This window comes from Ochotona curzoniae, unplaced genomic scaffold (genome assembly GCF_017591425.1).
Source record: "Ochotona curzoniae isolate NIBS_2020 unplaced genomic scaffold, NIBS_Ocur_1.0 contig_3527, whole genome shotgun sequence".
NCBI lineage: Eukaryota > Metazoa > Chordata > Mammalia > Lagomorpha > Ochotonidae > Ochotona > Ochotona curzoniae.
This window is the reverse complement of record NW_024465897.1, coordinates 375,156-389,822: the sequence shown is the minus strand read 5'-3', so window position 1 is coordinate 389,822 and position 14,667 is coordinate 375,156. Positions and strand designations below refer to the sequence as shown.

The window sequence follows — 14,667 nt, the reverse complement described above, 5'->3', positions numbered from 1 at the left end:
AGATGTTCTGGGTATATTCCTAGGAGTGCTATTGCTGGATCATATGGTTGTTTGAGTGTTTCCGTACTGATTTCCATAGAGGCTGTACCAACTTGCAGTCCCACCAGCAGTGGAGAGGGGTTCCCTTTGGCCCACATCCTTGCCAGCAAGTGTTGGTGGTGGTTTTTTGTATATGAGCCGTCCTTACTGGCATTAGGTTGTACCTAATTGATGTCTTAATTTGTATTTCCCTTATTGCCAGGGAACTGAAGCATTTTTTCGTATGTTTGTTTGCCATTTGGGTTTGTTCCTTTATGAAATGTCTGCCCATTTCACATGCTCATTTCTTGAGTGGTTTGTTTGTTTTGGTGTTTTGGTTGTTCTGGAGACCTATGTATATTCTGAAGATTAGTCCCCTACCAACTATGCAGTGTGTAAAGATCTTCTCCCATTCCCATTCTGTGTGTGTGTGTGTGTGTGTGTGTGTGTGTGTGTGTGTGTGTGTGTGTGTTTTACTTTGTTGATTGTTTCCCTTGCTGTACAGGAGCTTCTTAGTTTGATGAAGTCCCATTTGCTTATTTTGGGCTTGATTGCTAGTGCTTTTGGTGATTTGTTTTTAGGAAGTCAAGGCCTACACCTAAATCTTGCAGTGTGTTTCCAACATTGTCTTCAAAATATTTGAAGATTTCTGGTGCAGGTTTAGGTCTTTTATCCATTTAGATTTGATCTTAGTGTATGGTGAAAGATGTGGGTTTAGCTTCTTTTATCTGAAGGCTACCAACCAGTTGTCCCAACAGCATTTGTTGAAGAGACCTTCCCATTTGCATGGATTGTCATCTGTCTTTTGTCAAAATTATTTGGCTGTATCTGTGTGGGTTCCCTTCTGTTGTTTCTATTCTGCCCCATTCTTCCTCCTCCCCATCTCTGTGCCAGTAGCAGGCTGTTTTGATAACCACTGCCCTACAGTATGTCCAGAGGACCGGAACTGTGATTCTTTCCCCTGTTAACTTCCTATTCTTCAGGATAGTTCTAGCTATTCATGACATTTTTTATTTCCAGATGAACCTTTGTATTATTTTTTCCAGTTCAATGAGGAGTGTTTTGGGTAATTTGATTGGGATTACGTTGAATGTGTATATTACTTTTGGTGGTATAGACCTTTTAATGGTATTGATTTTACTTACCCAGGAGCATGGGATGTTGTTCCATCTTTTGAAGTCTTTTTCAGTTTCTTTTCTAAAGTATTTTGTAGTTTTCTTCAAAAGGGTCTCCTACATTTTTGGTTAGATTTATTCATAGATACTTCATACTTTTCTCTAATATTTTGAATGGAATTCTGTTGGTTAGATCTTTTTCCATATTAGGGCTGTTTGCATACACTATAGCTGTTGATTTTTGCTCATTTATTTTATACCCTGCCACTCTGCCAAACTCTCGTATAAGTTCTAGCAGTCTCTGTATTGAGTTTCTTTGTTCTTCTATGTAAAGGATCATGCCATCTGTGAATAGTGAATGCTTGACTTCTTCACTTACCATTTGGATTCCTTGAATTTCTTTGTCTTGTCTTATGGCCTCTGCGAGTACCTCTAGGACTATGTTGAATAGCAGTGGCTATATGTTGAAATCTAGTGGGTGACTAGATCAGGTCTTGCTGACTTAGATTTTTTTTTTTCTTCTCTGTGCTTTGTGGTGCCTGGATTCCCCTCTCCCTACTTCTTCAGGCTGGGGTCTTGTGGGCTGTTTAAACAAGGCGAATTTATGGTAGCTTTTGGGTCTCCCTTCTGTGGGGTTCTCATGGCCCTGGGATTGGTGCCACCCTGTGCTGGGGAGCTCTAGCTCCCAGGATCACCCAGGCTCCTTGTTTCTGTGCCTGGTCACCTTCTTCGTCCCTTCTGCCCAGATCCAATCCTGCCGTGAATTACTCAGTTCAGGCACTCTTGATTACGTTTTGTTCCCAAGATCAGTTCATCACTCTGAATCTCATTTGTTCCTGAGATCTGTTCAGGCTCCCTTCACAATGTTTTGTTTCCAAGATCTGCCTGCTCCTAGTCTCCTGCTAAGTGCGAGCCCTTCCCTGTGTCAGTGACTAACTGAGGTTCGCTCCCCGAATTTCACTTGCCAAATTTTGCTTGAGTCTCCACAGCCCAGAGCATCCTTCTTGTCCTTCTCAGGTAGCTGATTCTAGTGTTTGACATCAGTTTTACTGCTGTGTGCCATCTTTCTCGGTCCTGGCGGTACTGGGGGATTTCCCACAGTGTTCCCTGCGGTTCTTTTCTTCTCAGGCTCACTTCAGAGAGCTCCAGTCTCTAACTTTTAGGACCCTCGGTCACATCAGTCTAACTCCATTGGCCATCTTGACTCCCTGAGAAGCATTTGCAAAACCAATATCATTCACAATTGCTACCAGAGATTAAAATTTCTAGGTATATATTTCACCAAAGATATGGAAGATTGTTGGAGGCACTGACCATTTCCTGCCCTGTGATTGGCCCTTTGCCCTGATTGGTGTGCCTTGGTGTTCTTTAGGCTGATTGGACAAGTTTGACAGAGAAGCAGGGGGCTTGGCGGGGGAGGAGCTGGAGCTTAACGGTCACAACGGTCATAATGGTCACAATGGAAGATCGGAATAAAGCGCCTTGGAGACTCTCTCAAGTGTCGGGTGATTTCTTCCGCAGGATGGGAGGACCCCCGATAGAAGATCCAGTGCCGTAACTCGGATAGACGATAACTGGCGCTGTGAATCGGATAGAAGTCAGCTGGTGAACGCCAGGAAGGTAAGCTGAGCAGATCGTTCAGGGAGCCGCTTATAGCGGGAATTAGTTTACAACTGAGCTTTTTGCTCAGGAAGCCGCAGCAGCTGGGGGCCCATTTAAGCTGAGGTTTCAGGTTACCTCAGGGAGCCGCAGATAGCAGCGGGGACGTGCACATCAAGTTTGCAGGTTAGTGACGAGTCAAGTTCACGGCTTAGCGATGAGTCAAGCTCGTGGGGTAGCGAGGAGTCAAGTTAGTCAAGTTTGCGGGGTAGCAACCATTAAAGCTCGGGTCTAGCGAGGAGTCAATTTCACGTGGTAGCGACCATTAAAGCTGGGGTCTAGCGACTATTCAGATTCATTCAGGTTCACTCACGATAGTGTTTACTGCTCACTCACGATCGTGTTTACCGCCCATTTATGATTGCATTTACGGCCCATTCACGATCAATCACAGTTTGCCGCCATTCAGGGTCGCGGTTTGCCCCCATTCAGAATCGCGGTTTGCCGCCATTCAGGTTTGTGGTCTAGTGCCCATTCAAGTTCACGGTTAACAATCAGTCAATTTCGCCATTTGACGATCAGTCAAGTTGCAGGTTAGTGACGATCAAAGGTGTTAGAAATATGGCCAATTTAACTTTTTCAGCGCACATGCAGCCTTTATTGCAGAAACTGCTGACGGTACTGTTGTTTTTGCAAACTATGCAGAGGATCGCCCTGTGGTTTCTGAAGGAGGGCCTTTTGATCCTGCCATAATGGGAGCACTTAGGCAGAGACTTAGCTAGGGCTGAATAGCAGGAGCCCCTCGTTCCAGGAAAAGTCAGGACTGGACGTTGATTAAGTCTTGCCTGAGAGATGGCACTGATACATTCAGAGGACTTATACAGGAAGGTAAGAAAGTCATATTGAAATGCAAAAAAAAAAAAAAAAAAAAAATCAGAATGGATGGTTTAAAGACCCTTAATGATTTCCAGCAGGTATGCAGGTATTGGGGTATAATAATTGGATCCGACCATATTTTTGTATTATTAGACAATGCCAAAATTGTGTCCCATTTTTATCCCAGCCTTGTTTTGGGGTAAATCCCCGTGGTCTTATGCCTAATCATATATGGCAGATGGATGTTACCCATGTTCCCAGTTTTGGTCGCCTTTCTTTTGTTCATGTCTCTGTTGATACCTGCTCTGGGGTTCTTTATGCCTCAGCTCATACAGGAGAGAAGGTTCACGATATTATATCTCATTGCCTTCAGGCTTTTGCAGCCTGGGGCGTCCGCCAGTGTTGTAAGACTGATAATGGACCTGCCTATACAGCCAAAGCATTTGATAAATTTTGTTCTGAATTTGTGATTAAACACTCTGCTGGTATCCCATATAATCCCATGGGCCAGGCTGTGGTAGAGCATGCCCATGCAACTCTCAAAGCATTATTAATAAAACAAAAAGGAGGAGTAGGAGCCACCCTATATCCCAATAGTCCTAAACATCAATTGGCTTTAGTTACTTATATTTTTTATTTTTTGATTCTGGATTTGGATGGCCGTTCTGCCATGGAATGTCACACTGTTGGTGCAGGCCCCTGCAAAAATTGGGTGATGTGGAAGGATGTTTTAACAAAACAATGGATGGGCCCACATCCTGTCCTATGACAGATGCAAGGAGCGGTTTGTGTTTTTCTGCAGGATTCTGATGGACCTGTGTGGGTGCCAGAACATTTGACGCGAGTGATAAGAAAGCTGGAGCAAGATGAACCTGTGGACGTGGTGGATGCTGACCAGCCTGATGTTCATTCAGATACTGAGAGGAGACAGCCAGAATCTCTAGCTATAACTGCACTATAAAAGGGGTGCAGCAAATATTGACTCACTGTCTAGGGTCTTGGAAATGGCCCCCAGAATGGGCTGCTGTCAAAATACTGTGACTCCTAGAAGAGTAGGACCTGATCTTGCTGTGACCAATTTATTTCCTAGCTGTTCAAATTCTGCCTTTGTGGGGTATAACTATACATACGGTAACCCTGTTCAATCTGTTTCTGCTAAGTCTTGGAATGTCTGGGTACTTTGCACTAGTAGGGGTGGGTGTTCAGATATATCAGCTTTTGCATTTATTGATAAGGTAGTGATAAGAAATTGTAATTATAGTAGTAATAGTTCTAGAATATGGGAAGAAGATGTTACAGTTAATTGCAGTCGTGACGTTATCTATAATGCTATTTATGTGTGTGTACAAGCTCCATTTATGTTTATTGTTTCCATGAGTGCTAATGTTACCCTTTTGAATTGCTCTGTAGTTAAGTGAGCCCTTAACCAGTGTTGGGATTGCTCTGGCACTGTGGTGCTGGTACGCATTCCACAACTTATTTCCATCATATGGGGACCTCCTGTGTGCTTAGTCTCCTGGAATGTGTGTCACTCCCTCTATTGTCACCAATGGTTCCTGAGCATTGAATTTGTCCAGAGACTTATCTGCTATGCTATCCCTTAATGGAAGCTGGTCCATACGATTTGATAATTTGACTTAGGAACTAAGATCCCAAATTACAGCCATAAATAGCACAAAAGTAGAGATTGCCACGGTAGTGCAATGGACAAACTGGTTGCTAAAGGATCTTTCTTTTGCACGCCAATGGGCCGGTATAGTAGGCCTGGGCCTTATCTTATTAATTATCATTCTTTGGGGTCTGTGGATGCTTCATCTTTGAGCACAGCATCAGCAGCAGTAACAGCGGCTGCTAGTGCAAACTGTGCTTGCCCTTCACAACAGAGAATCCCCAGAAGTCTGGCTAGACATGCTGGACCGGTAGCCAGAGACGGGTAAGTATCAGATATGGCTTCACCAACCAAAGACAGGCGCCACATTCCTAGCCACGTTGTTAGCCCATGACAGGTAAGGGGAGTCTGAACTAGGAACACCTAAGACAGGCACGGTCCCTTGCTTAATAAAACAAGAAGTGGGATCTGTTGGGAGCACTGACAATTTCCTGCCCTGTGATTGGCCCTTTGTCCTGATTGGTGTGCCTTGGTGTTCTTTAGGCTGATTGGACAAGTTTGACAGAGAAGCAGAGGGCTTGGCGGGGGAGGAGCTGGAGCGTAACGGTCACAACGGTCATAATGGTCACAATGGAAGATCGGAATAAAGCACCTTGGAGACTCTTTCAAGTGTCGGGTGATTTCTTCCGCGGGACGGGAGGACCCCCGATAGAAGATCATTTTGATGAAAATTATTACACACCAAGGATTGAAAGAGAAGACACAAAAAGGAAAATTGTTCTATCTTCAGGATGTGAAAGAATTAATATCATTAAAACACCCACACTACATACAACAATTCAGATATAATGCAATTACAGTTAATATACCAAAGGTTTTCATCTGAAAGATAAAGACATTTCTGAAATTTATCCAGAAATACAGGAGACTCTGGCATCACAGTCTTAACCAAGGAAAACAAAGATGATATAATTACAGGACCAGATTTTGAGACATATTAAGGCAGTAACCATCATAAAAACGTGGTACTTGCACAGAATTAAACATATGGTCTAATGGCACATTTCAGACACCCTAGAAATCAATGCATATATCTTCAACTAATTAATTTTTGGAAAATGAACTTACATTAGTCCACGTGGAAAGGACAGTGTCGTCACCATATGGTGTTGGGGAACCTGATCTTAACATTCAGAAATATGAAACAAGACCCATACCTCAGAATTTAGATGAAAATCAACTCACAATGTATAGAGTATCTAAATGTATGACTGGATACCATTAAGTTACTAGAGAAAAATATCTGAGGAAACTGCACAAGACATTGGCAGACTGATGAGAAGGCGCTTAAGATCACTAGCTACCAGGGAAATGCTAATAACAACCACAGTGAGGTTTCAGCTCACTCCCATTTGAAAGGCTGTCATCTGAAAACCATAAACGACAGATGTTGGAAAAGGTAGAACACAAAACACCCTACTACACCATTAGTGGTAAAGTGAACCAGTGCAACCTTTATGGAAGGCAATTTGGAAATTTCTCAGAGATTTGAAAATAGATCGACCGTATGAACCAGCCATCCCATTCCTGGGTTTTGCTCAAAGGAAATGAAATCAGTATTAGAAAGAGATTAAAAAAAAAAGATTTATTTATTTTCTTTGGAAAGTCAGATAGAGAGGAAGATCTGTCTGCTTCTTCACTCCTCAAGTGGCCACAATGGCCATAACTAAGCTGATCCACAGGCAGAGGCAGGAGCTTTTTCTGGGTCTCCCATGAAGGTGCATGGTGCTATGGCTTTGGGCTTTCCTCTACTACCTTCCCACACCACAAGCAGGGAGCTGGGTCAGAAGGTGGAGCCACCGGGACACAAACCAGCATCCATGCGGGATCCCAGTGCATACAAGGTGAGGACTTTAGCTGCTAAGCTACCGTGCTGGTCCCAAGAAAAATTTTTAGACTCATGTTAATTGCAGCCTGATTCACAATAACCAATCTATTAAATGAGCCCAGATGCCTTTTCATCTCCTCATGTACATAATGAACTGATTTATCACAACCCTGGTCACACAGCAAACAGTGTTATTTGTCTGTATTTTCTGAAGTCAGAAAGAAAAATGAGTATGAGGCACAATCTAAAGTACATAGTACAGGCTTACAAGGTTTTCTAAAATACTTCAATGTCTGCATCATGAGGTCAGCAAATCAAAAGAGAGATGACACTTACCTGTCTGAAAGATGGCCAAGTGTCAGGCTTCCCAGCAGCGACCCGATCATAAAGAGGGTTTGAACCACTGATTTTTGGGATTGATAATCACATACCAGGTCCCACTGGGAAAGGAAGCAGCACAGCAGAGTTTTAGAAGAGTTTAAGCCCTTTTGTTAAGCCTGATGACAAATTCTTACATATGACACATGGCCTCCTGCTATGGGGCTGCTCCCTCTCCAGCTTCACCTGCCGTCACTCTCCTCGGGCTGCCCACACTCCAGAACTACTGAACCTACTCAGCCTTTCACATGCGACTGCATTATTTATCCTATGCTATTCAGATAATCTGCTGCCATGTGCCTGATTTGGTCTTTTTTTTTCTCATGACATCAACTCTTTATTAAATTAATGATAATGCATTTAAAATACAGTGTAATTGAAGTCATATAGAATTTAATTTAAAAATCATTTACTACAAATTTTAACTAATTGGGAAAAATCCATGTTTTTTCCTTCATCATGTCACTCACATGTCACTCCAAATGTATATTCAATTACCACAAAATTTTTTGGATCTCTCCTCTACATCCAGGCAGGCAGCTGGGACCTTTAGTCTTTTCAGTAATATCCATTCCTGCAGGGGTGAGGTGACATCTCATTGTGGTCTTGATTTTTGTTCATTTCTGTGATGGCTGATAATCTGACCATTTTCACACGTAGCTCTCGGGCATTTGTGTGGGTCACCTATTGAATTAGCTGAAGAACTTCCACAGCACTGAATCCTGGATCCTATGCCCAGGGTTTCTGTATTGGATTGTATTGCAGTACAGATAGATAATTGCTAACAGAGTATATTATCTTTATTGGGACACAATGAATAGAATAATTTCCAATGCATTGCTAGTGTTAGTTCCAACACATGCACTTCTCACTTCTCTAAAAAGATCCTTTCTAAATTTTTTAGGTTTTATTTGAAAAGCAGAGTTCACAAAGAGAGACAGAGAGGACAAGAGAGAGAGTGAGAGAGAGAACTTCAGTTCACAAATTCATTCCAAATAGCTACAAGAGCTAGGATAAGTAGATCTGTTCTGTAGCTGGAAGCAGGAGCCAGAAGCTTCTTCTGAGACACTGGCATGAGTGCAGGGACAAAAGTATTTGAGTCATCCTCTGCAGATTTTTGAGGCAGTAGGAAGGGATCTGGATCAGCAATGAGCAGCTGGGACAAGAATTGGTGCCTATATGGGATGCCATCAAGACAGGTTGAACTTATTCTATTACACCATGATACTTGCCCCCAGAGATTTGAACTGAGGATCCTTACCTCTGTCACAATGGTGGAGAGGAAGGAGCTTCGGTCATACACCCAGCCATCCACACAGGGCTCTGTGTCTGACTCACTTATGTTGGGGAAGGTCCCATTCAGGTGAAGGAGCTGCCACTGGGGATGGATGAAGCGACGACACTTCTCTGGCTTCAGGTTTGAGTCCAGGGGGATGGAGACTCTCAGGAGATCATCCTGGCTGAGGATGCCAGTGTCATTGTGGGAGACAGTGTGATTGTCAAGGAGAGGGACCCAGCAGCGATGCTCAGGAGTGGCTGCAATGAAGTTTTCCAGGAAAGTATGAGAGTATGTGATTGTGGTTGCAACAAAACAGAAAGCAATCTGAAGGATCTGGAATCTTCCCAGAGTTCCAGCTTGATCCAGGAGCTCATCAAAGGCCATTGAGGCTGAAGGGCTTGTCTCCAAGGGGAAGCAGAGTTGTTTTATGGAGAGAAGTTCAGAGGAGACAATGATTCCTTTCCCCAAGTTCACTGACACTGTGTAGGCCTTGACTTCACTTGCTCAACAAGACCCATCTTATCTCTGCTGATCAGAGACTAGAGTTTCCCAAGAGCTTTGAGTTAAGCAGCAGGAGGCTTTCAAAAATTCACAGATACAGTAATTTGGCAAAGAGACCTGAAGTTGTTGATTACTGAACCGGTTTAGAACGCCACTGTTTTGAGTAATCCTGACTGTTCAGCTTCCTGAGAGGTGAGCGTGTTTCAGGTGAATGCAGTCTTCTTAGCACCAAAATACCTGCTCATGGGTCTGTCATTCCTCAGAAAAGGGATGCTGCAGACTCACAAGGTAAGTTCCTTAGGATGTTTGTTTCCAATGGATAGAGCAGGGCTTTTCTCCATTAGATCTGAATGTTGACTAAAAGTTATGAATAATACAAAGCAAGGTGAAATGTTAAAGACTGACTTTCACATGTTCATAGCAGTTCTGCTTCAGTTAATTTATACCAGTGGCAGTGATTTATAAACATTTTAGCAATGGAGAAATATGACATGGGGCAAAGAACACAAAAAGCTTACTTCCTGTGATAGTTGATTTTATCAGATTTGTTGGCCAGTTTATTTCCAAGTGTACTGCCTTTCTGCTGTTTTTTGTAAGCATAAAGTCACTGCATTCACTGATATATACTAGTATGCTTGATTTATATGTATGTATAAATTATGACTGGAGGTTACAAAATCTCACCAGTTTTGAGACACATACATAAATATTCTCACTTCTGTAACAAACTAAAGCCATAAGGAAGACACACAGTTCGCTTTTGAAATGTTGAATTCATTGGTTATGGTGAAATCCCTACAGAAATGAACTTTTACTCATTCTTGATGAGATGTTATTGGGACAGTGAAGTAGTAGATGGTATGGAAGAACCTAATTTTTGAAGGCAACAGTAACAAGAACTTAATTATAGTAAAAAAAAAATCTCTGGACAATTGCATTGTGTTGCTATCAACATGAGGTTACACGTGACTCTTTCATTTGCATATTTTCTTTTTTTTGGATACTTACTAGAGTAGAATGCTGCTTCAGATGGCATATCTATTTTCAAATATCTGAGGACTTTTACACCAATTTCCCTATTGGCTGCACTTGCCTACACTCCCACGAAGAGTGTAGGTTATTTTTTACTCCATTGCTACACCAGCAGGTGTTGTTTGTAAATTTCTGAATATAGGCTAATATAGGTAGAATAGTCAATTTTGATTTTTACTTGTATTTTTTTGATAGGTAGGGAGCCTGAGCTTTTTCATATATCTCGTTTAGCCATTTGAATTTGTTCTTTTGAAATACGCTTGCTTGCTTTCTTCACCCAATTCTTAACAGGGTTACTTGCTTTGTTGTCATTGAGTTTCTGAAGCTCTTTGTAAATCCTGGATATTTATTCTATATCAAGCATGTAGTATGCAAAAATTTTCTCCCACTATCTTGATTGCTTCTTTACTTGATTGTTTTTTGTTTGTTTGTTTTTTGCTACAGAAGGTTGATGTAGTCCCATTTGTTCATTTTGGCTTTGACTGTCTGTGCTTTTGGTGACTTTTCTCAGAAGTCTTTCCTGGTTACTGTATATTATAGAGTGCTTCCTGTGGTTTCTTCTAATAACTCAATGGTTTCTGGGTTCAGCTTTAGGTCCTTGATCCATTTAGAACTGATTTTTGTATGAGACATAGTTGGGGTGTCTTGCATCTTACTTCTGCTAGCTGAAATACTTTGCTCAATTCTATGAGACATTAAAAGAAGTAAAATTCCATAAATGTTGTCTTAAATCAGAGAGAGCATGTATACATGTAAGTATGTGTATACATATATTTATCTAAAGAATCTCTATAATGGAGGGAAGTGTACCATGAGGTAGAAATACATTGCAGTAGGCATTTCTTCTTCTGAAAAAAAGATGGACTCCAAATGAAACTGTTAAACATATTTTGACACTAAAATATTGTATTTCATACTGTTCTTATACCTCCAAAGTCAGGTACACTTATACAGAAGAATAATGGATTTATGACTGATAATGAGGGACTAAACTATTGGTATAACATAGGGAAAAACTTGGAGGTGGTGTTGGGGGCGCTGACAATGTCCTGCCCTGAGATTGGCCCTTTGCTCTGATTGGCATGCCTTGGTGATCTTTAAGCTGATTGGATAGAATTGATATATAAGCCAGGGGCTTCTGCATAACAGAATTAACAGATGTAACAGTTTTAACAGAAGGTTGGAATAAAGCGCCTCTGAGACGCTTTCCAGTGTCAGGTGATTTCTTCCACGGGATGGGAGACCCCGAACACTGGTGCCATGACTCGAATAGAAGTCAGCTCGTGAGCACCAGGAAGGTAAGAAGTTGAGCAGATCACTCAGGGAGCCGCTTACAGTGGGAATTAGTTTACAACTGAGCCTTTTGCTCAGGAACCCGCACTAGGCAGGGATGTGCACATCAAGTTCGCATGTTAGCGACAAGTCAAGTTCGCAGGTTTAATGATGAATAAAGTTCGCGGGTTAGCGATGAGTAAAGGTATTAGAAATATGGGCAATTTAACTTCTTCAGTGCACATGCAGCCTTTATTGCAGAAATTGCTGACAGTACCGTCGTTTTTGCAAATTCTGCAGAGGATTGCCCCGTGGTTTCTGGAGCAGGGCCTTTTGACCCTGCCACAACGGGAGCACTTAGGCAGAGACTTATCTAGGGCAGAAAAGCAGGAGATCCTCCCTCCAGGAAGGTTGGGTTCTGGACATTGATTAAGTCTTGCCTGACAGATGGCACTGATAAATTCAGAGAACTTATACAAGAAGGTAAGAAAGTCATATTGAGATGCAAAAAAAAAAAAAAATCTATTGATACCTGCTCTGGGGTTCTTTATGCCTCAGCTCATACAGGAGAGAAGGTTCACGATGTTATATCTCATTGCCTTCAGGCTTTTGCAACCTGGGGCATCCCCCAGTGTTATAAGACTGATAATGGACCTGCCTATACAGCCAAAGCATTTGATAAGTTTTGTTCTGAATTTGTGATTAAACACTCCACTAGCATCTCAAAGCATTATTAACAAAGAAAAAGGGGGGGGGGGAGTAGGAGCCGTCATATATCCCAATAGTCCTAAACATCAATTGGCTTTAGTTACTTATATATATATATTTTTTAAAGATTTATTTTTATTATTTTTTCATTGGAAAGGCGGATATACAGAGAGAGGAGAGACAGAGAGGAAGATCTTCCGTCTGATGATTCACTCCCCAAGTGAGCGCAACGGGCCGATACTATGCCGATCCGAAGCCAGGAGCCTCTTCTGGGTCTCCCACGCGGGTGCAGGGTCCCAAAGCCTTGGGCCGTCCTCGACTGCCTTCCCAGGCCACAGGCAGGGAGCTGGAAGGGAAGCGGGGCTGCTGGGATTAGAACCGGCGCCCATATGGGATCCCGGGCGTGCTAGGCGAGGACCTTTAACCACTTGCGCCACCGCGCCGGGCCCAAGTTACTTATATTTTTAATTTCTTGATTTTGGATTTGGGTGGCCATTCTGCCATGGAACGCCACGCTGTTGGCGCAGGCCCCTGCAAAGATTGGGTGATTTGGAAGGATGTTCTAACAAAATGAGGGATGGGCCCACATCTGGTCTTACAACAGACATGAGGAGCAGTTTGTGTTTTTCTGCAGGATTCTGACAGACCTGTGTGGGTGCCAGAATGTTTGACGCGAGTGATAAGAAAGCCGGAAAAGATGAACCTGTGGACATGGTGGATGCTGACCAGCCTGATGTTCCTTCAGATACTGAGAGGAGACAGCCAGAATCTCTAGCTATGAGCAATAGTGAAAGCTTGGCCAATCCCCCTTCCAGTGAGAAGCGATGTTATGACTGCATCAGTTCCCTGACTGTGCCTGAGGAGTGAATATAACGGCACTATAAAAGGGGTGTGGCAAGTATTGCCTTGCTGTCTAAGGCCTTGGAAATGGCCCCCAGAATGGACTGGCTGTCAAAGTACTGTGACTCCTAGAAGAGTAGGACCTGATCTTGCTGTGACCAATTTATTTCCTACCTGTTCAAATTCCACCTTTGTGGGGTATAACTGTACATATAGTAGCCCTGTTCAATCTGTTTCTGCTCAGTCTTGGAATGTCTGGGTACTTTGCACTAGTAGGGATGGGTGTTCAGATATATCAGCTTTTGCATTTATTGATAAGGTAGTGATAAAAATTGTAATTATAATAGTAATATTTCTAGAATGTGGGAAGAAGATGTTAAAGTTAATTGCAGTCGTGATGTCATCTATAATGCTATTTATGTGTGTGTACAAGCTCCATTTATGTTTATTGTTTCCATGAGTGCTAATGTTACCCTTTTGAATTGCTCTGTAGTTAAGTGAGCCCTTACCCAGTGTTGGAATGGCTCTGGCACTGCGGTGCTGGTACACATTCCACAACTTATTCCCATGCCCGCTCAGGTGAAAGAAAGTGATCTTCAGGTTCTTATTCATCATAGATTTTAAAAGAGGCATTTTACTTGTTAATCAGAGGGTGGATCTTTTGCAGGAGGCAGTGGAACAACTGCTCCATTATATGGGGACCTGCTGTGTGCTTAGTCTACTGGAATGTGTGTCACTCCCTCTATTGTCACCAATGGTTCCTGAGCATTGAATTTGTCCAGAGACTTATCTGCTATGCTATCCCTTAATGGAAGCTGGTCCATATGACTTGATAATTTGAGTTAGGAACTAAGATCCCAAATTACAGCCATAAATAGCACAAAAGTAGAGATTGCCACGGTAGTGCAATGGACAAATTGGATACTAAAGGATCATTCCTTTGCACGCCAATGGGCCGGTGTAGTAGCCCTGAGCCTTATCTTATTAATTTTCATTCTTTGGGGTCTGTGGATGCTTCATCCTTGAGCACAGCATCAGCAGCAGCAACAGTGGCTGCTAGTGCAAGCTGTGCTTGCCCTTCACAACAGAGAATCCCCAGAAGTCTGGCTAGACATGCTGGACCGGTAGCTAGAGACGGGTAAGTATCAGATATGGCTTCACCAACCTAAGACAGGTGCCACATTCCTAGCCACGTGGTTAGCCCATGACAGGTAAGGGGAGCCTGAACTAGGAACACCTAAGACAGGCACGGTCCCCTGCTTAATAAAACAAGAAGGGGGAGCTGTTGAGGGCGCTGACAATGTCCCGCCCTGTGATTGGTCCTTTGCCCTGATTGGTGTGCCTTGGATATCTTTAAGCTGATTGGATAGGATTGATATATAAGCCAGGGGCTTCTGCATAATAGAATTAATGGATGTAACAGTTTTAACAGAAGGTTGGAATAAAGCGCCTCTGAGACGCTTTCCAGTGTCAGGTGAATTCTTCCGCATGACAGGAGACTCCAGTAAGGTGGGACATAGGGAGTAGGGGAAGGTGGAAGGGAAAATCCCTA

General features: G+C 42.7%; 1 protein-coding gene across 1 annotated transcript in view; it reads right to left on the bottom strand.

Annotated features, from left to right (window-relative positions):
- The window catches only part of LOC121157579 (steroid transmembrane transporter SLC22A24-like), a 37,584-nt gene extending 28,438 nt beyond the window's left edge, over window positions 1–9,146 (bottom strand). Inside the window, exons 1-2 of the mRNA XM_040981863.1 lie at window positions 8,745–9,146; window positions 7,442–7,545 (exon numbers count right to left, since the gene is read on the bottom strand). Coding sequence (XP_040837797.1) covers window positions 7,442–7,545; window positions 8,745–9,146 — 506 coding nt within the window. The remainder of the gene's footprint in view (window positions 1–7,441; window positions 7,546–8,744) is intronic.
- Window positions 9,147–14,667: the final 5,521 nt, after the last annotated feature.